The sequence below is a fragment of the Lithobates pipiens genome, unplaced genomic scaffold, assembly GCF_037356315.1.
Source record: "Lithobates pipiens isolate NorthernLeopardFrog02 unplaced genomic scaffold, aLitPip1_a1.2 Scaffold_18, whole genome shotgun sequence".
In the NCBI taxonomy this organism is placed as follows: Eukaryota; Metazoa; Chordata; class Amphibia; order Anura; family Ranidae; genus Lithobates; species Lithobates pipiens.
The window spans coordinates 127,822,089-127,843,872 of NW_027507758.1; the positions used below are offsets into that span (position 1 = coordinate 127,822,089).

The window sequence follows — 21,784 nt, forward strand, 5'->3', positions numbered from 1 at the left end:
TTGCTTTAGTTTGTTTTGGTATGTTGTGGTTTATAGTGAAAATTAGATAAGGAGATTTATTTATTAAGGCCAAAAGTAACACGCGTTCTGCAGTAACCTATAACAACCGTCCAGCAATCGCCCTCCATTTTTCTGATTGACCACAATAATCGCTTATTATGTGCATTGTTTTATTACAAAAACCTTAACAAATGATAATGAAACTGTTGTGTTTGTTAAAGAAATGTGTGTTTAGAATGTGAACAAGGATTTTAAAGACATTAAAGTGCATTAAAGAGACAATGGGGTGGATTTACAAAAACTTGACAGTGTAAAATCTGGTGCAGCTGTGCATAGTAGCCAATCAGCTTGTTCAATTAAGCTTTGACGAAAAAAAAACCTGGAACCTGGGGCTGCACCAGGCTTTGCACTCTCCAGCTTTAGTAAGTCAACCCCCATGTCACCTCGTCAATGCAGGGCAAAAGAGACAAATGCTCTGCATAGAAACCAATCAGCTTCCAGATTTTTTTTTATATTTCTTTAATTAAAGCTTTATTGAACAAGCTGCACCAGAATTTGCACTCTCTAGTTTTAATAAATCAACCCCACTGTGTCTTTGTCCGGCAAGGTGAACATGTCTCATTAAAGTGGTCTGCCTCCTTCAGTGCCTGGTCTCCTGACATCACTTCCCCTCGGCACAGGAAGTTCCCAGCTCTGCCCCCTCCCTTCTGTCAGTCATCTGGGACACGTGATAAGTCCCAGATGACTGCGCAGCCAATCACGGCACGTGGTGCCACTCGCGCAGTTGCAATGCCGCGCCGTCGAGAGGAAGGGGGGGGGGGGGGACGAGCGGGGCTTCGTTCCCCCGCATCGCTGGACCCTGGGACAGGTAAGTGTCTGATTATTAAAAGTCAGCAGCTGCAGTATTTGTAGCTGTTGACTTTTAATTTTTCTTTTTCTTGAGGGAAACTCCTCTTTAATAATACTTACTAGCACCATCCTTGTTGAATATAATAGCTGCTGTCTTGTATAGCTACACCCACCACTAGAATACTTAGAATCTGAAATTTCTAAGTATGTCAGATACCTGCGTCTCCCCACGGGGCTTACTCTGACCGGCCGTTACATAACTAGTGCATCCTTTCAGAACTGCAGGGACACAATAGTGAATTGGTAGGATGGCACAGGTCACAGCAGGGAAATGTAAGAACCTGGAACACAGGGATCTATTTCATGCTAAAAAAAAAAAAAAAAACAGCATTCAGCCTAGATCTGCAAGACAGCAAAGATTGAATTCAAAAGAGTCTTTAATAATAGTGTCACCTTAATGCACCTCTAGTAAGAAAAAAAAAATGACTAAAAAGAGGCATAAATATGAGGTCTACTAGTTATGATGAGGGTCTTGTCACAGGTACATATAGAGCTGTCTGGATAACTAAAATTTGCCACTCTTATTGGTACTCAAATGCTGTGGTTTATATAAAAGGCAACAGATCCACAAAATGTACAGTATTTTTGGTATTTTCTCTGAAAAAATATTTATTAGCTAAGTACTCAGTTTAATTTACTGTTTTTTTTTTTGTCATTTCAGATTTATAGACGTTTGGAAGTACATCTGTTTTAGCCATGCCCATGCTAGGATTAAGCAGCGCATCTACCTTTCCCGCTAGATTTCATCTACTTGCACTTGTGCCTCTTTTGTGCCATGCGGGAACAATTTATAGTGAAACAACACTGGCTCCGGAGGCATTAAATGAAACTAGAGACTGTGAAGGTTCCTATATTTGCAAGGAAGGAGTCATCTTGCCAATTTGGGAACCGCAGAATCCATCGTACGGTGATAAAATTGCAAGAGCTACAGTGTACTTTGTTGCCATGGTCTACATGTTTCTAGGGGTATCTATTATTGCTGATCGTTTCATGTCTTCTATTGAAGTCATTACATCGCAAGAAAAAGAGATAACCATCAAGAAACCAAATGGCGAAACCACAAAGGCAACAGTGAGGGTATGGAACGAGACTGTTTCTAACTTGACCCTTATGGCTCTTGGTTCCTCTGCTCCTGAAATTCTTCTTTCTGTGATTGAAGTTTGTGGACATAATTTTCAGGCTGGGGATCTTGGCCCAAGTACCATCGTAGGCAGCGCTGCATTTAATATGTTCATAATCATTGCTCTCTGTGTTTATGTCGTTCCTGATGGAGAAATAAGAAAGATAAAACATCTCAGAGTCTTTTTTGTCACTGCAGCTTGGAGCATTTTTGCCTACACTTGGCTATATATGATCTTGTCCGTTTTTTCACCTGGTGTTGTTGAAGTCTGGGAAAGTTTGCTCACTTTTTTCTTTTTTCCAATTTGTGTAGTGTTTGCTTGGGTTGCAGACCGAAGGTTGTTGTTTTACAAGTATGTCTATAAAAGGTATCGTGCTGGAAAACAAAGAGGAATGATCATTGAAACAGAAGGTGAAAGGCCATCATCCAAAGCAGACATTGAGATGGATGGGAAAGTTCTCAACTCACACACAGAAAACTTCCTTGATGGTTCATTAGTTATGGAAGTTGATGAGAAGGACCAAGATGATGAAGAAGCTAGGAGGGATATGGCAAGGATCCTAAAGGAGCTGAAGCAAAAACACCCTGATAAGGAAATGGAACAGTTGATTGAATTGGCTAACTATCAAGTTTTGAGTCAACAGCAAAAAAGCAGAGCATTTTATCGCATCCAGGCCACCCGTTTGATGACTGGTGCTGGCAATATATTAAAGAGACATGCAGCAGATCAAGCTAGGAAAGCAGTCAGCATGCATGAAGTTAACAATGAAGCTGTGGAAAATGATCCTATCAGCAAGATTTACTTTGAGCAGTCCACTTACCAGTGCTTGGAGAACTGTGGAACAGTAGCTCTAACCATTGTTCGCCGAGGTGGTGATTTGACCAACACAGTATTTGTAGATTTTAGAACGGAAGATGGGACTGCCAATGCAGGCTCAGATTATGAATTTACTGAAGGGACTGTTGTTTTCAAACCTGGTGAGACACAGAAAGAGGTCAGGGTTGGCATTATTGATGATGACATTTTTGAAGAAGATGAAAACTTCCTGGTCCACCTCAGCAATGTGCGCATTAACTCTGAGACAACCGAAGTGAACCTTGAATCTAATCACGTGGCTTCTCTTGCATGTCTTGGATCACCCTCTACAGCCACAGTTACTATATTTGATGATGATCATGCAGGCATCTTTACATTTGAGGAGCAAGTTAGTCATATCAGTGAGAGCATTGGCACTATGGAGGTGAAAGTATTGAGAACATCTGGAGCTCGAGGAACTGTTATTGTACCTTATAAAACTATTGAGGGCACTGCGAGAGGAGGAGGAGAAGACTTTGAGGATACCTGTGGTCAACTGGAGTTCCAAAATGATGAGATTGTGTAAGTACAAGAGTCAAATTTAATTTAGTTTTAGAATTCTTATGATGTGAAATATACCCATGTTTGTTTAACTACAATACTAGAATCTTTTAAGGTTGGGTGAGGAAACATTTTAAATTAAAATATAAATTTAAATGTAAAATGAAGTTTCATCAAATGGTGTTTAATTGCATTTTCTTTTGGGAAAAAAATCTATGTTGAATTGAACCACTGGAATATTTTTTTAGGAGGGGGAATAACATTTACTGAAGTCACTTTTATAGTCTTTTTTTTTTTAATCAGACATACTGTGTATAAGTTAATTAAGTCATTTGTATATTTTATGCTGTAACTTTATTCTAGATTGAAGTTGAAGGAACCATCTCCAGAAGTCTCATGCAATAGAACTTAGCATTTGACAGGCCTTCAACTTTTCATGAAATGCGAGGATCTTAGTAAGGAGGTTTCTTTGCTCTGTTTACGTTCAACACTGAATGTTGTGCTCTGCACTAGGCAAAGTTAGGGTTGCCAATGCCTCCCCCAACCTTTCATTATAATTTCTCAATTTTTAGTCAGGGTTCGTTCACCCCAGCAGCATTGGATAATTGGAGAACAAGGCATTTTGCCTTATGTCCTTCAGCTTCTGTTCACAACAGCAGTCAGAAGAAACAAATAGCTGCATTTGCCCGCAGTGGAGAGTATTCTAGTGCACTATAATGCTTCACAACCGGCTGGAACACATAAAAGAAAAAATGAGTTGGAGGGAAAAAAGAGAGGAAAAAAAAAGGTACTGCATGTTAACAGTGAATTGCAACACAGTGTGCTACAAGGCATACTAAATTGCTGTGGTGTGAACGAGCCATTAAAGAAGTTGATAGGTGCATCTAAATTTAGAATCCATTCTGAGTGCATTTAACCATAGCTGAAGAGCTTGTATTTAGTAATTAATATATTGTACAGTTGATGGGTTGTCTGATTATAATACCAGAGCTACATTAAGGGTTCATGTACTCTAGCCTACACTGGCAGCTCCTAAACTTGAGTTAAGGAGCTTTTGGTGTTTTTTTTGCTAAAGCCAGGGCCGTCTTTTTGCATGGGCACACTGCGCAGTTGCCCGGGGGCCCACTTGTCTGGGGGGCCTCCCTGGGTCTCGCATTTGTATTGTAGAATTATTAGCCAAGTGTAAACACCCAGTTATTGGTGGGCAAGCCAGGGGGCACGCAGCCGCAGTGAGAGTGGAGCTGTCAAATCTAAGCACTGATGTCGGGATGCTTAGATTTGACAGCACCACTCTCACTGCGGCCGCACGCCCTGATACAGATATGCGGGGCCCCTTCGTCCAGTACATAGAAAACTGTCTGTATACACTGTGACTGCTGGCTGGGGAGGAAGGTGGCAGGATCCATTGCAACTACTGCATGTGCATGGTTCCAGTGCATGCTGCAGAGTATCGTTGCTGGAGGGGGTGCATGGCAGGTGGAGTGCATGTGCAGAGTGACAACGGTGAACATGTTGAACATCCTGCCTGGGTGTCCTCTTCTCTCCCGTGTAACTCTCCTTCCACCACCGCCGCTTTCATCCTTACAATAAGCAGGTATAAGACAGAATATCCGAGCAGAAGGCGGAAGCTGTCAAACTTTTCAAGTTAAAAAGCCTGTGATTTGTTGCTAGGGGCGGTCCTAGCAACCAATCATCTGTCTGTTACATGGAAAGTTGAACAGCTCCCGCCTTCCGCTCGGACATGCCGCATCCTCTGTCTTCTCCTTGCTGTGTAAGGTAAGGGAGGGGGCACTGACATAAAGGGAACTGTGTTTGTTGCAAAAAAAGAAGATGGCTGTAAAGGGGACCGGGATACCAGAAAGTAGGGGACTGTGAAAGGAAGTGGATGTCAGGAGGGATCAGTGTATGTGACGGGGAGATCAGTGTAGGTGTCAGGAGGGGGATCAGTAGTGTAGGGGTCTGGTAGGTCAGTTTAGTGGTCAGCATGGATGGGCACTGGTGAGCCAGGCAGAAACCAGCAAGTGAGTGATTTCTTGTTTTTCAATTTCTTGCTTTTCAAGCTTGTGTTATATTGTCCAAACATTGTGTTAATGTTTAAATACTGATTTTGTTGGAAGTACCAGTAAATATAGCCTTATTATTCAGGATTTATATAGCGCCAACAGTTTGTGCAGCGCTTTACAATATGATTATTGATAATTTGCATTTTCATTCTCGTGTGTGACTGTGTAGACAGGGCCCCAGTGCACTGTATTGCCTGGGGGCCTATAATGCTCTTAAGATGGCACTGGCTAAAGCTCCTAAACTTAACTCCATACAAGCATGTGTCAATGTACACATAGGCTTTTATTAGATTTTAGGAGCTGCCGCGTTTAGGTGAGATTCAACCTCCCTCTCCTGAACACAGAAGAACCGCATTCAGGATAGGAACGTTTTGACCAGCTGGTGGGAAAAAGCAAAATGTCTCAAAAATGGGCCACGATTTTGCAGTGTTTGGCATTTGCCCGCAACTGCGATAAATGTAGGCCAGTGTACATGAAGCCTTAAAGTAAAATGAAATATTACTGACACAAAATATTTAATGCGGGTTCGTAAGGGAGCAAGTGATCAGACCTACATGTTCAAGGTACAAAACTGAGCAGTTATTATTGAGTTACCGTAAACAGATTTTCTAGCCATACAAGGTCGTATACAAATATGTCATTTTCTAACCTATGTAACCTTATGTGAGCAAAGTGACCCTTCATGTAAAGCTGGCCATACACAGAGCAAATTTCAGTAGGTTGCTGATGAACCAACCAAAATTCGCTCAGTGGATGGCCCTGTCAGCCGCCTTCCGCCCGAAATCCCAAGACTGAAAAATTGGTGCCTGAACAGCATGGGCATCCAAACAGACGCAGGCACTGTTCACATATTTTCACAGCAGGCAGGATGGCAAAATATAATGGCCGCAGTGAAAAATTTGTTCATCCTTGAGGCAGAACAGAAAAAATCCATATGTGTATAGATAGCTTTAACCTGTAGAGGGAAAAATGCCCTAGGGCACTCCTACAGTAGACTGGGATGCTTTATAATGCAATAATTTGCTTTCCTGTTAGTTGCATTGCTTGTACATTGAACCAGCTATTTGTTTAGTTTTTGATTATTAGGATCATCCATCTCAATGGTGTGTTCTATTTCAGTAAATACCTCTTTAGATATTTTTTCCTCACACTGATTAGCTTTAGAATTGATTCATGTGTAGGTAATTTTTTCTTGTGCAATTTTGCCATCACCATTAGTGCCATTTCCAACACAAAGAAATATGACAGTCTTTAAATATTTACTGAGCAGAAATGAGAGATAAAATGAAAGACATAGCCTAAAACATTTCCTCTTCATTATATATTGGCACATTGATGAATATGCTTATCTTGTATAGTGCATGGAAATAAACAGCTGTGGGGAATGTAGTCTATGTAGAGCTTTTATAGCATGTACACCTGGTAATGAGTGTTTTGTAGTGTAAAGCGGTAGTTAAAGTATATCGCCGGGTTTGATCTTTTTGGTGACAGTGTGTCCTCTTGCCTATACAAACCATTTAGCACTTGTAAGTCATACACTAATTGTAAAAAAAAAAAAAAAAGCACCAGCGATGGGTTTCTGATTTCTTTCTTGTTAGTGAGCATATGCTGCCATGCTGTTGCTTAGCGCTGGAATTTGAAATATAATTATTTATCAAAAGCCATTCTTTACGCAATGGAAAAGGGAATATTATATTCACAATATAGTGTAGTTAATGCTTAGCTTGATGTGTTTAGTTTGTCAGTGGAATTAATTGCAACAAAGCTTTTGGATTTTTTTTTTTAAGGAACACAAAATTAGGGTTCAAGCAAAAGTAGAACACCAGCCAAAATGTGTTTATTTTGGATAACGCCTCGTACACACCAGTAGGTTTTTCTTCGTTCAACCCAGCAGGGCTAAATGGAAAAAAAAAATGACAGCTCAATATGAGCCACTGCACTTACTATCCGACTGTTCTATTGTGTGAGAGCGATGACCGAGAGCAGGTCAGCAACCTTTTTCCATTAATGCCCCTTCGACAGAAGCCAGCCGGATGGCCGACTTCTGTCAGACAAATTCCAGTACACACAGGCCGAATGTCGGCCAGTTTCTGTTGAACCGGCCATTGCCGCCCAATTTTCGGCCTGTGTGTACTAGGCTTAAGGCATGGGAGTGCAAGAGCCTCTTAACCTCTCTGCCAAGAGAACCACAGGGGCTGTCAATGCTAACCTCTTCTCTCCTTTGCCTGCATGCCATGTTGGCCTGATGGTTCCATTACTGGAGTCACTGACCCATAAAAAGTAACGTAAGGATTGACTTCACTCTGACTTCATGTACTGCATGCTTGTTCCAGGTCAGTGGGGTTAAATTACTAAAACTGTAGAGTGCAAAATCCAGTGCCTCTGCATATAAACCAAATAGCTTTCGTTTTTTGTTTTTTTAAGTCAAAGCTTAAAGTATAAGTTCACCCTAAAACTAAAATCTGTAAATCTATAATCCTCCACAATCTTAGCCCACGTACACACGGTCGGAGATTTTGCCAACCAAATCCGTCGGATTTTGCCTATCGGATTTAGTCCGACGGATTGTGTCCGAAACTGTTGCATACACACGGTCGGGCCAAGTTGGCGAAAAATCCGATCTTTCAGAACGTGATGACGTCATTTAGTTACGATGGGACTACATTCAGGCTAGTAGCCAATAGCTTTGATGTAGGAATTTGATCTGAGCATGCGTGGCACTTGGTCCGATGAAAATGCTCTACACATCGTATTAGGTCCGTCCGGCCCAGTTGGTTGGGAAATATTTCCAACATGTTGGAAAATTGGGTCGGACGGAGATTCGGACAGAATCAGTCCGATGCATACCACACAAAGTCTGATTATCTGACGACACAGTCCGATAAGACTCATTCCGACAGATTCTCCGACCGTGTGTACAAGGGCTTAGACTAATCTATCTAGCCCTGTAAAGTAGAAATCTCTATACAGGCATACCCCACTTTTAAGTACACAATGAGGTTTATTTACTAAAGCTGGAAAGTGCAAAATCAGGCTCACTTCTGCATAGAAACCAATGAGCTTCTAACCTCGGCTTGTTCAATTAAGCTTAGGTAATAAAACCTGGAAGCTCATTAGTTTCTATGAGCCTGATTTTCAGTTTTCAAGCTTTAGTAAATAAACCTCATTGTGTACTTAAAAGTGGGGTATGTCTGTACACACCTTAATTGAAGCCGCTCCTGTCCAGTCTCCAGCAGCAGATGCTGTGTGCAGGACACAGCTGACAGTGGCTATGAAAGTTACGGAAGTGACGTCACCCATAGACTTACTATGGGGTTTCCATTGTCGCTGCCTCCACAGTGAAGCCGCCACTGACAGTTCAATGTGGGACTGGACCAGAGCAGCTTCAGAAAAGGTATGTATAGAATTTTCTTCTTTACAGGTCTAGATAGATTAGTTATATAGTTGTATAGTTAGTAAGGTTGAATAAAGACATCAGTTAATCCAGTTCAGCCTGAGTGAGTGTCTACTATTGTCCCTATCCCTGTACATTGTATCTCATTAAGATGCTCATCTATTATATTATATTATTATTTTATTTGAGGTACCCATATAGCGCAGTCAATTAACGCAGTGCTCCACACATACATCGAACACTCACATCGGTCCCTACCCTCAAGGAGCCCACAATCCAAGGTCCCCAAATCACATTCATATACCTGGGCGAATTTTGGACAGAAGCTAATTAACCTACCAGCATGTCTTTGGAGTGTGGGAGGAAACCGTGGTACCCAGAGGAAGCCCATGCAGGCACAGGGAGAACATGCAAACTCCAGGCAGGTAGTGGTACTTTTTGCTGCTAGGCGAGAGTGCTACCCACAACACCACTGTGCCGCCCATTAGTCTTAGATTGTGGATCCCTGTAGATTTAGACTTTAGTGTTAGGGTGAACTTCTACTTTAATTGAACAAGCTGAAGTTAGAAGCTGATTGGCTACCATCCACAGATGGACCAGATTTTGCACTCCCGAGTTTTAGTAAATCAACCCCAGTGGCTATTGAAACAAATGACAGCCAAGAAACTAACGTTTTAAGAATGTTGCCAGCAATGGCAGCCTACATATTTCTCCCACAGGTTTTCTTTAGTCATTGAGACAGGGAAAGGGAGATTTCTCTAACATGGACACTACAGGAGTAGGAATTGCTCAAAACTTCCTTTATTGTTGTCTCTGACCCTTATGGGGAGATTTTCACGACATTTGTATGTTGAGGCAGGAAGTTAGAGCAATTCTCCACAAAAGGGCAAACAGATGGCCATAAAAACCTAAACAAAGTTTAATCCTTTATCAGTCTATCCAATCCTAAGAGAAACGTTTTTTGCTTGTTTTCCAATTTAAAGGGGGCTGCCAAGAAAACATTTAATGGGCAAGAATGTGATTGGCATAAGAGTTTTGTTATGGTGGGTTGAATCAGAGTTTTTCACATATTAAGTAAAGTAATACTTAAGCTAAGACATTTCTTAGCCCACGTACACACGCTCGGAGATTTTGCCAACCAAATCTGTCGGATTTTGCCCGTCGGATTTAGTCCGACGGATTGTGTCCGAAACTGTTGCATACACACGGTCGGGCCAAGTTGGCGAAAAATCTGATCTTTCAGAACGTGATGACGTAATTTCTTTACGATGGGACTACATTCAGGCTAGTAGCCAATAGCTTTGATGTAGGAATTTGATCTGAGCATGCGTGGCACTTGGTCCGATGAAAATGCTCTACACATGATCGGATTAGGTCCGTCCGGCCCAGTTGGTCGGGAAATATTTCCAGCATGTTGGAAAATTGGGTCGGACGGAGATTCGGACGGAATCAGTCCGATGCATACCACACACAGTCGGATTATCTGACGACACGGTCCGATAAGACTCATTCCGACAGATTCTCTGACCGTGTGTACAAGGGCTTAGAGTAACAGGACTGCACTATGATAGGAAGACTTAGACCCTTTGTCTATATATTCTTTAAAACTGTATCAATAGCATACCCATTGGCTTTAGGAAATTTGAACATTTTGGTTTATATTGTGCAGACAACACCATCGTGTTTTGTAGAAGCTCGTGAAGGTAAATGCAGGCCTCTGAATCATTATTATGGCATTATATAATGCAAACAGGATAAAGCAAGTAGTTATTACAAAACTAATTGATGCTGATTGCTGTTCATTTCATTCTTTCTGCCTTATGGTTATATCATAAGTTGATCAGATGCAAGTATGGATTTGGCTATGATTCTCAGTAGTGATGTGACCAAACCAACTGCTGGCACAGATGATAGGGGAAGTGTAGATTTGATACTGTTATGATTAATTTGCAGGAGTTACAATTAAATTGGAGGAATGTTCACCGTTCTCAGTTTTTTCATTCGAGTACTTTGGTTTCCTCCTACACTCTAAAAACATGCTGGTAGGTTAATTGGCTTCTATCAAAATCAATATGTGTGCACAAATCGGCTATGCACATGTGTTATCATGTTCTACATGCCCCAAGCTGAGCAGTTGAAGGGGAGCTTTGAGGAACGATGGCTGATGACCTACCTAAACAAAATTGCCAAGAAAATTCTATCGAAGGGGCTTTTACGTATATCAGGCATGGTGCCATGGCCCATAGAATTTCTGAGAATCAGATAAGACTGAATATATACATACATAATACATTATAACTGTATGCTGATATAATTTCATATATCTAACAATGTTATAATGTTGTAGCAAAATGGGGGGGGGGGGCTGTAGCACACGAATGCTGTTTGAAATGAGGCTTCTAATGACCTGCCATAGCATAGGGGCAGCTGGTATAGCTCTGAAAATGTGCAAAATAACAGTCCTTTGCCTCGGTCTCAGAGACTTTGTGTCTTATCATTCCTTATGCAGCATTTAGAACTCGTAAGGTCCAGGTCAGGGTTTGAACTTGCAGCCTCAATGTGCTTTATAACAAAGAGTAGTTTTTCTTTCATCAGTATGTTTATAACTGCTGACAGACAGCAGAAATCTGTAGGGCATCTAACAAATTGGTAAAAATTGGAGCCTTTCCCATCAGTCAGTAAACAGAGCTCAGTTACTGCAGCAGTAAATGATCTGGCATCCTGTAGCAGGTGGATGGGGGATCATACTGGAGCTTCTGCAGTGGGCCGGTAGATGTTATCTGAAATGTTTCAACATAAAACCTCAATTGGGCGAACTGTCATGTAGACCTTGAATAATGGCAATGTCTACCTGGATGCTGACAGTTTTTCACAAGAGGACAAAGACTATTTGTTACATTCAAAATATTGAGGTTTGCTGCTTGCTCAGATCATACAAGGCACAGAAGATATTATGAAGACAATATTGGCACACACTTGAAATGCCTCTACGGCGTTCCAGACTTGTTTTTCTCCCTGATTTTTCTTATTTTTGCAGCTAATAAATCTCTGTTCTAAAAATTCAGAACTGTTGCACAATTTATTTTCCATTACACTAAACAATGATTTCTATATTCACACGAAGACCAACTGAAATCTTTCTAAAGTACATCTAATAAACCTCAAGGCAACTTTTTGTGATGCTTGTTATTTTCCTTATTTCGTTTGCCCGTCATTACGTCTATTCTTTCATTATGATTCACTCATATTCAATATTTAAATCCCAACTCTGGGAATTAAAACTACAGTCACAGTGAGAAGCCAACTCCCGATCCCCTCTCCTGGATGGCAAAAGTGCCCTTTAAACTGAACCTTAATATTTTAATAGGGGTGTGCAGTCAGGTTCCATAAAAAGTAAAGAATATTTATATTTTTTTAATATAAGAGGTTTATAGTTTTTAATGTGTTTGTGCTTTACTACTCTATGAAATTGACTTGTGTCTGGGGACACAGTAAAGACCCAGACCACTGCTCCTACACGTTGCACAGTGATCTGGGCCTCTAGTGGTCCAACACATCCTAAACAGTGCCCAATTTAAAAATGCTTGAGGATATTTGATTGGAGCATTGTACAGGAGAAATTTGACCACAAGAGACCCAGCCCGTTATCCCTGAAATCAATTATTGGCTAACTCATCATATATTATATTGTTGGTCATTATACTTGCTCATTATGTTGCCGAACAGCTGGCTTCTGTTGGACGGGCTGCAGTATACACTGACCAAATGTTGGCTGGTTTCTATTACATCGGCCGATGCCGCCCAACATTCAACCCCTGTACTAGGCTTTAGGCATAAACAATGCCCTTTGAATAAACCCTAAAGCATATGTGAAAGCAGCTCTTAAAAAGCAGGCTATTAGATGCAAAGCACTAATATTTGTATAATATGCTCCCTTACACAAATGCAGGTAAAAAAGGATTTATTGGTCCATCCAACAGTCATGTGGGGGCTCAGTTGTGATGCCTGTTCTGTTTGGATGGGGGAATTTTTATATAGGAGCTATCCAATCACTTGATGCAGAGAACTTGTTCCTTTGATGTGTTCCACACAGCGTATTCTACTGCTTTCCACACTTCTATATGCTGTTAGCTCAGTACAACCGAGTTGGGAACCTGACAGCCTGTGATGTCACAGGCTGACTACAGGAATGGTGTGCTTCAGCATGGCCTCCTAGAATTCAAATAGCAAATAAATTACACAAACTGTCCACGCTAGCATGGATCTGTTTCTGTGCTTAGGGTGGTCGGAAACTAAAGGCAGCCAAGGGGACTGGCATGATCACCAGTTATTCATGTACATTCAACACCATATAAACAAAAACAAGCTATATGTGCATTATGAGGGGCGGAACAATCTAGTACAAAGGAATGTACAGGGTTAGTTCATCTTTAAGCTCCATGCACACTAGAATTTTTTTAAGCTCCTAGAAGCTATTATGAGCATTTGTTTTCTTCTTCTAGAAGCCAATAGTGTTATCCTATGTGTCCATGCACACTATTTTATGCTAGAAGTATTTTTCAAGCTTCAACATTTTGTAGATTTTTTGGAAGTGTTTTCCTCGGGGCGAAAAAAAAAACATGAAATGCTTCTAAGCCTTCTAAAACGCTAATGACAGCTTTTTTCATGTACTGGAAAAATGCTAGTTAAAGAAAAAAAAAAAAAAAAAAAAAACACTCACACTCCTAAAAACTTCTAAATGCTACTAAAATGCTATAAGCTGGCACAACGCTATTATCAGCATTTTTCATCCAGCATTTTTTTTTTGAGCTTCTAAAAAATTCTACTGTGCATAGAGCATTACAGACAAAAATGTAAAGATAATCTAACATCGGACACCCTCCCCCCTGTTCCCCACTCTTCTTACCCCTGAGGGATCTCTAATCCCCACTCTTCTCCATGCAGTGCTTCTAGAATGGACTAGATCAATTCACTGTGACAGCATTGACCAGTCAGAATTGATCTTGTCCGTCCAAGAAGTGCTGCACGAAGAAAAGGAGAAAAGCAGGGGTTTATAATTACTGGACCGGCTGCGCGCAGGCAACTTGGCAACCCTGGAGGTGAGTACTGTGGGGACGGGGGGGAAGGAATGGTGTCCGATGTTGGTTCACCTTTACATTTTTTCTGTAAAAGTGAACTAACACTTTCAAGGTTACATACAGTTTATTAAGAGTTTTGCAAGGCTTTCCAGTTTTCGGAGGTAAAAATCACTTAAATATGCTGGGATTTTATTAAATCTTTGTTATAATTATCCACTTTAATCTAATAATGTTATATAACATGTCTAAAAACTTTAACTAGAGTAGCGATTTCTTTTATAGTTCTGACTTCTAGATTGGGCTGACTAGACATTTGTCCATCTCTGATCTTTATTTGCTGCTTCTCGGTGGCAGGTCTTATCATTATAGAATTATTTGATGATCCTATGATAGGATGTGAGTGCCAGTTATTTCCCGAAGCTTTCTGTGAACTTTCTGGTACAGTGGAAGAAGACAAGATACAGATGCTTTCATGATTCAGTAAACATGATACACAGAAAATATGAAAATGACAGCAGCTTGGTTAGTGTAACCTACTGTACAAAATACGTTGTCGATTGAATTTGCTATCTGGCTGATTTGATCAGATTCAGGCACAGTAATTTGACACTGCATGTCTTTCATCATTTTTCCTATGTGATGTTACATCTTCTTTGTACTTTATGCTTTTCCTTTCATTGTTGTTGTATGGCGTGTGTAAGAATAACTATGTGCTGATTAACAGGCTTTTTACACTCCCACTATGTGCTATATTATGGGACAGGTATAAGTAACTAAACTATCTACCAACATAACCACTTCACTACCGCCATATGTTTAAGAGCAGAGCAATGGATGTGTATTTCTGATGTGCCGTTTAGAAATGGCACATCAGAAAACACATGGGCAGCCAGCGCACCTATTAATGACTGTGATCTGTCATAGATGGCTCAGGTCACTTGGATGTGTACAGAGCCGATCAGAGCAGCCTTGTACCCTGTGATCACTGTAGAGGCCGATCACAGCAATTACAAATGTACATAGTATTCGTTTTTTACATCTGAGAGCTTTTCCTTTGCTCTCACAATGGGGGAAAGCGAGAGTCATTTTTTGTTCAAGGAATTACATGAATAAAGAAATCAGCAGCAGCAGATTCGTGAAGAGGGGTTTTAACATTTTATATCCAATGTCTCAGGCTTGGTATTCAGTGGGAGTTAAAAAAAAAAAGTACCTGTGGTCAGGGAAGGAATAGTGACCCCACGTTGGTATTAGTGAGCGCAATAGTGCCCCATTGTTGTTTTCATTGGGAGGAATCGTGCCCCATCATTTGTATTACTAGGAGGAATATATGTTCAGTCATCTATATGACCGGGAAGAAACATTCTGCATTGCTGGTGTCATTGGAAGGAATAGTACACCATTGTTAGTTTCAGTGGAAAGAACAGTGTCCCACCATTGGTGTCAATGGAAGGAACATAGACGTGCTCATGGGGTGTGTCGGATGTGCCTTGGCACACCCTAATCACACCGTGCAACACAGATACCCCCTGTTAACTGGCCTCTTCCCCGTGTCTCCTCTGCTCCCCATCCTGAAACACCCCCCTGTGTGCCTGTAGCACTTTCAGCTTCCCTCTGCTGGCAACTTCTAATGAGGGCACACAGGGGGATCTTTTAGGATGGGACTGGGGAATTGCTCTTTCCCAAAAATGAGACATCTGGGATCTGTTTAGACCCCTGATATTTCACCAAAGCCTCCCAAGGGGGCTCCTAAAAAAATTGTAAAAGTAAACAATAATATTATTAAAAAAATGAAAACAATTAATAAAAAAAAAAAAAAAACTACTGACATTGTCTACCTCCCTACTGACACCAATTTCTACCCTAGTGACTAACACCATCCACTGTCCTACAGATACCAACCTCTGCCCTACTGACATGTCCACTGCTCTACTGACACTGTCTGCTGCTCCACTGACACCGTCCATGTTTTATATATATATATATATATATATATATATATATATATATATATATATATATATATACACACACTCATGTGTGTTTGAGCTTTGGAGTGCACACCTTAATGCAATAGGCTGCGCACACCTATGGGAAGGAATAGTGAACCATTGTTGTGTCATTGGGCAGAATTATGCCTGCTATTAGTGTTAGTGGAAGGAGTGTTGCCTCAGTGTTGGTGTCAGTGCCTCAAGGGCTGGCTAAAGGAAAGCAGGGGGCCACATCTGGGTGGAGGGTGAAGCAGAACAAGGAGCCAAACAGTTGTGCTGCAGTTTTCATGTGTTAACAAGGAACATGTTGATAGGAGAGGGCTGAGAGATGAGCTCATCACTGTCCTGTTCAGCGCCGTAAATACATTTAATGTGAATACATCAGCTTTTAGTTCAGCTGTATACTACTATGTTTATATCATTCGGTATATAATAGTACAGTCAAAAAAGTTGACATGGAAATTTATAGATAGGCAACTCCTATCCTCATATTGATTAATGGTTCCAAATGAATAATAACTACTGCAGTAGGGAACAGACACAAAAGATACACTCAGCATCTTTCCAAATAACTGTTCTGCTTTATTATGGTGCAATTGAAGGTTTTTATACACCTGATTACGTAGGTATGACATTAATATTATAATTGTACTTTTATGGTAACAAGGAGTGTAACATAGTCAGACTAATTCTAATCAGGACTTGAAAGAATGCAAACATGTAATGAAAACATTATTAATGCAGTGTGCACAGTGAGGGCAGTGTGCAAAACATACAAAATAGAATACAATTATATACAGAACTTACAAATTTCCTTTACAATCTCAAAAATTAATTGAAGGGTTAAACCCATCTACCACCCCTTCTGTGCAAACACACAAACACTCCCTGGTAGGTTGCCTTGATCCATTTAGTCATTGTTGCAGTGAAAACTAGTTGACATTGTTGTGTGCATGGCCTGAGTCAAGCCATATCCTTTTTCCAGATTTCTAAATGAAATATTTCTGCAGAAACGCAAGAATAAATGTAAGCCCTAATGATTGATTCAGTTTATAAGCAAATTTGCCATGTATTGTCCGTAAACAGTGGTTGCTCTGGAAACATACTGCAAGGGGAAAGCAGAAGAAAATAAATCCTTGAAAAATAAAAGAAAAAAAATAAACTCTTCTGGTTTCTAATCTGATAACAAGATTCACTGAGGAAAATCCGGACCACACCTCAAACCGTTGATGGTGAATGACAGCCTCCTAAGACTCCTCGCAGACTAATGAACGGGTCCCGGGGGAGTATTATGTTAAGTTAAAGGGCATTTTTCTATTTAGTAACTTTATCGACATTTAATTCTGGCAGACCATAAGGTGTCTACAGGCAAAGTGAGTTTCTGAGGTGGACAGACATTGTTGTGCTATATTGCCTATTAGCGAGAATGTTAAGAGGCAAACAACTGTATCTTGCCAGGGATGCTCTGAAGATACAAATCCCGGCATTGTTCTCTCAGAACCGATTTCATATTTTTCTTTCTGTTTGTAAAATGTAAGGCAACATTGTGTAAATTTTGATTAATGTGGCCTACTTAGCATAGCTGTGAGGCGATGCAAACAAGCATGCTCTGTAGACATCAAGCTGGAAGAAAACAATTCCAGCTTATGGTGCAACACAGATTTTTAAGGCAGCTCAAATGGAGCATGGTCATCGAATGGGATATGAGAGTAAATACACGCTTAGAGTCCCAGGATATACCAAAAACTATTCATGACATTTTTGCCCACAAAAGTTTCAAACATTAGCTCCTGAAAGCCTGTTTTTTTGTTTTGTTTTTTTAACCATTTCAGTCCTGAAAAATTTGGCTGCTAAACGACCGGGCCATTTTTTGCGATTCGGCAATTGGCAAATGCATGGTCGTGCCACGCTGCACTCAAACAAAATTGACATCCTTTTTTCCCACAACGAATGCTTTATTTTGGCGGTATTTGATTGCCTCTGTGGTTTTTATTTTTTGTGCCATAAACAAAAAAAGAGCGACAATTTTGACAAAAACACAATATTTTGTACTTTTCCCTATAATAAATGTCCACATTTTTTTTTAAAAAAAAAAAGCACATTTTTTTCTCAGTTTAGGCCGATATGTATTCTTCTAAATATTTTTGGTAAAAAAATCGCAATAAGCACATATTGATTGGTTTGTGCAAAAATTAGAGCGTCTACAAAATAGAGGATAGATTTATGGCATTTTTATTATTATTTTTTTTACTAGTAATAGCGGCGATCTCCGATTTTTATCATGACTGCGACATTGTGGCAGACACATTGAACAATTTTGACACATTTTTGGGATCATTGGCATTTATACAACGATCAGTGCTATAAAAATGCATTGATTACTGTATAAATGTCACTGGCAGTGAAGGGGTTAACACTAGGGGGCGATCAAGGGGTTAACTATGTTCCCTGGGATGTGATTCTAACTGAAGGTTGGAGGGGACAGATTAGAGAAAGCGACGGATCGTGGTTCCTAGCTAATAGGAACACACAATCTGTCAGAACAGAACAGGAAAGTGTGTGTTTCCTTCTCACGATCGCTCGTGGCCAGCAGTCATCACAACCGTCAGCAACGAGCATCGGCACTTCCGCTGTGCAGCGACATGTGCGCACCTGCTATCCCAATCCTGCAAGCCGATGTATAGCTGCAACGGTTTGTGGGATCGTGCCAACCTGCCGCAATATAATGACGGCGGCTGGTCGGCAAGTAGTTAAGACAAAAGTGCAGGTGAGTGAGAACTGAAATCCTATCAAATAATAAAAAACAGGTAATGCAACTTATAAATGGCACTCCAGAAATGTATGTCCACCAGTCTGCCATTTTTAAATGTATGGCATTAACCTCCCTGGCGGTATGATTCAGTCTGGAATTAGGTGCTGAAAGCGGTACAATTATTTTGCACGGAAATCTGGCTTTTATTTTGTAGTCCTGTAATTCTTAGGAATAACGCTCTTAAATCTGTTCAAACCAGAGTCTAGCAGACATCCCGGGTATGATAAAGTTTATAATATAATAAAGAATAATAAAAATTATTCAATAATGTAATCAAATCCAAAAACACTGAAAAATTGACACTTTTTGGTTGCTATGGACAATCTCCAAATTCCAGGCAGTAAAAAACAGTATTTATAATATTAAAGTGCATGCAGGGCATTGCACAGACCACTAGGGACAAAGGGGGTGTGTATTTTTTAATACAGCACTTTAATCTGTAAGATTACAGTGCTGTGTGTGTTTTGTGTGTTTTTACTTTTTTGAATTTGCCGCCGTTCTCCGCTCCCGTGCGTCGTAACGCCGCAGGGAACGGAGCTCAGCGGCATTCAGCACTGTGAATCGAGCGCAGGATGGCTCGATCACACAGCGCGGCGGACATCGCTGGATCCAGGGGACAAGGTGAGTAACTCTCCCTGTGTCCTCCCCTGCATCGAGCGAAGCCATCCCGAGTCTGGCTCGGGGTTACCGCTCCTATCAGTATATTCCTACCCCGAGCCAGACTCGGGATTACCGCTAGGGGGGTTAATGAGGGGGTTAAAAAGACATTGGGGTTAATTTACTAAAGGCAAAGAGACTGCACACTTTGCAAAGTGCAGTTTCACTCTGCAGATGCAGTTGCTCCAGAGCTTAGTAAATGAGGTAAAGCCTCACTTTGCAAAGAATACCCAATCACGAGTAAGGAAAAAAAATAAAATTTTTGCATGTGATTGGATGATGGAAGTCAGCAGAGCTTCTGCTCGTTTACTAAGCTTTGAAGAAACTAGCACTTGTAGAGTACAACTGCACTTTGCAAGGTGCACAGACTATTTCCCTTTAGTAAATCAATATCAATGAGAATATGCTTCTGAACTTGTTAGCAAATTTGACTGCTCCAAAAAGAATCAATTTTCTAGCACGAAACATATACACAAAGGAGGTTTTTTACAGGTAAATAAGATGCACACATGGTGTTTATTTACTAAAGGCAAATAGACTGTGCACTTTACAAAGTGCAGTTGCACTCTGCAAGGGCAGTTGCTCCAGAACTTAGTAAGTGAGCAGAAGCATTGCTGACTTCCTTCATCCAATCACGTGCAAGCAAAAGTGCAGTTTTTTTTTTACTTGCATGTGATTGGGTATTTGCAAAGTGAAGCTAAGCTCTGGAGCAACTGCCCTGGCACAGTCTATTTTCCTTTAGTAAATCAACCCCATAATCTTATGGCAAGACTGTTGTTGAAATGAATAGTTTGGAAGTAGGGTCTCTTCAAAGCATTAAAGCAAGATGGCCAGCATGACTTTCATTCAACTAGCATTAGCAGGACAACTCAGCAATGACAACCGTTTTAATTTCTTTAACCCCCCTGGCGGTATTCCCGAGTCTGGCTCGGGGTGAAAATTCAGTATCCTTAGCGGTAACCCCGAGCCAGACTCGGGATCGCATTGCTGGATCCAAGATGAGTTTACTTACCTTATCCCCTGGATCCAGCAATGTCTCCCTGCACTGTGAGCAGCTCGTCCTCAGCTTGATTCATCACATCGCCGGGCTCCGTTCCCTGTGAGTGTTGCGACGCACAGGGACGGAGAACCACGCCAAGTTCAAAAAGTGAAACACACACATTACATACAGTATAATGTAATCTTACAGATTACATTACTGTATGTAATTATTTCACATCCCTTTTATCCCGAGTGGTTTCTCCAGTGCTCTGCATGCAGTTTTATATTGTAAATACTGTTCTTTCTGCCTGGAAACTGGAGATTGCCCATAGCAACCAAAACTGTCCCTTTACATCAAAAGAGGTTTTAGACAGATAGAAAACAGCGATAATAAATTAGAATCATTCGCAGAATTGAGCGATATCGATTTGTGTGGAGATCCGTCATCAAATACTGAAAGTAATGACAGTGACAATTCTGCAACTGAGCAAATTTCTGTGTTTTTGATTTGATTACATGATTGAATCATTTTTATTATTATAGTATTATTTGGTATAATTTTTATAGTTATTTATTATATTATAATTTATGATTTAATTTTCTAAACTGTATCATACCCGGGATGTCTACTAGACTCTGGTTTGGACAGATTTAAGTGAGTTATTCCTAAGAATTACAGGACTACAATATAAAATGCCAAATTTCCATGCAAAACATTGTACCTAAAATCCAACATAATCATACCGCCAGGGAGGTTAAAGCTGAACTCCAGGCAATGGAGAAATGTTCCCTTGTAGGTTGGCTGCCCCAATCCTCATTTAGGTCTAGGGGGCTGCATAAAACAGGCCGCACTCCAGAAATAATACCTTGATAAAATTGTTATTGAAGAAACTTGCAAGATGTCAAATCATACTCAAATGGATGCCGCTTTGCGCTTACATATTTCACTCAAAATGTGCGTAATTACGTTAGAGCTAAATTGAATCTATTAGTGATGATTTGAAAACTAGCATGTTTCTGCAATAAATTGGTGACATTTCCGAAATGTGCCCTGTCAGTCTTTGCATTAGTCTTGTGGAAAGAGAGAGGATGCACCCAGAACTAGGTTTCAGGTTGGCAGGTTGAGTGCACTTGGTTGCAGAGTTTCCTTTGGGTTGTCTACTATCCTTCACTACCCAGTAGAGTTGCACGATTACTCGTTAAGGAATCTAAATCTCCCGATCTTAAAACAGCATTTCCCGATTCTATGTAACAAGTGCAGAAAGTTCTCTGCTCACTGCTCACTTCTGACAGCTGAAAATACAGGCAGCCTGCCAAGTTTACCTCATCTGAAATAAAGAGAAACATTGTAAACATTTTGTTCTTATATCAGGGGGGTGAACTTTGGTCTGTAAATGAGGTCGGTTTACCCACTAAACCTTTATC

At 40.6% G+C, this 21,784-nt stretch overlaps 1 protein-coding gene across 11 annotated transcripts in view; it reads left to right on the plus strand.

Annotated features, from left to right (window-relative positions):
• LOC143987408 (sodium/calcium exchanger 1) overlaps nucleotides 1–21,784 on the plus strand; it is a 688,674-nt gene that overhangs the window by 284,228 nt on the left and 382,662 nt on the right. For all 11 annotated transcript variants that reach the window (XM_077486095.1, XM_077486102.1, XM_077486100.1 and 8 more), the window contains one exon: nucleotides 1,571–3,407. In XM_077486095.1, the coding sequence (XP_077342221.1) occupies nucleotides 1,606–3,407 (1,802 nt within the window). In that variant the 5' untranslated portion in view covers nucleotides 1,571–1,605. The remainder of the gene's footprint in view (nucleotides 1–1,570; nucleotides 3,408–21,784) is intronic.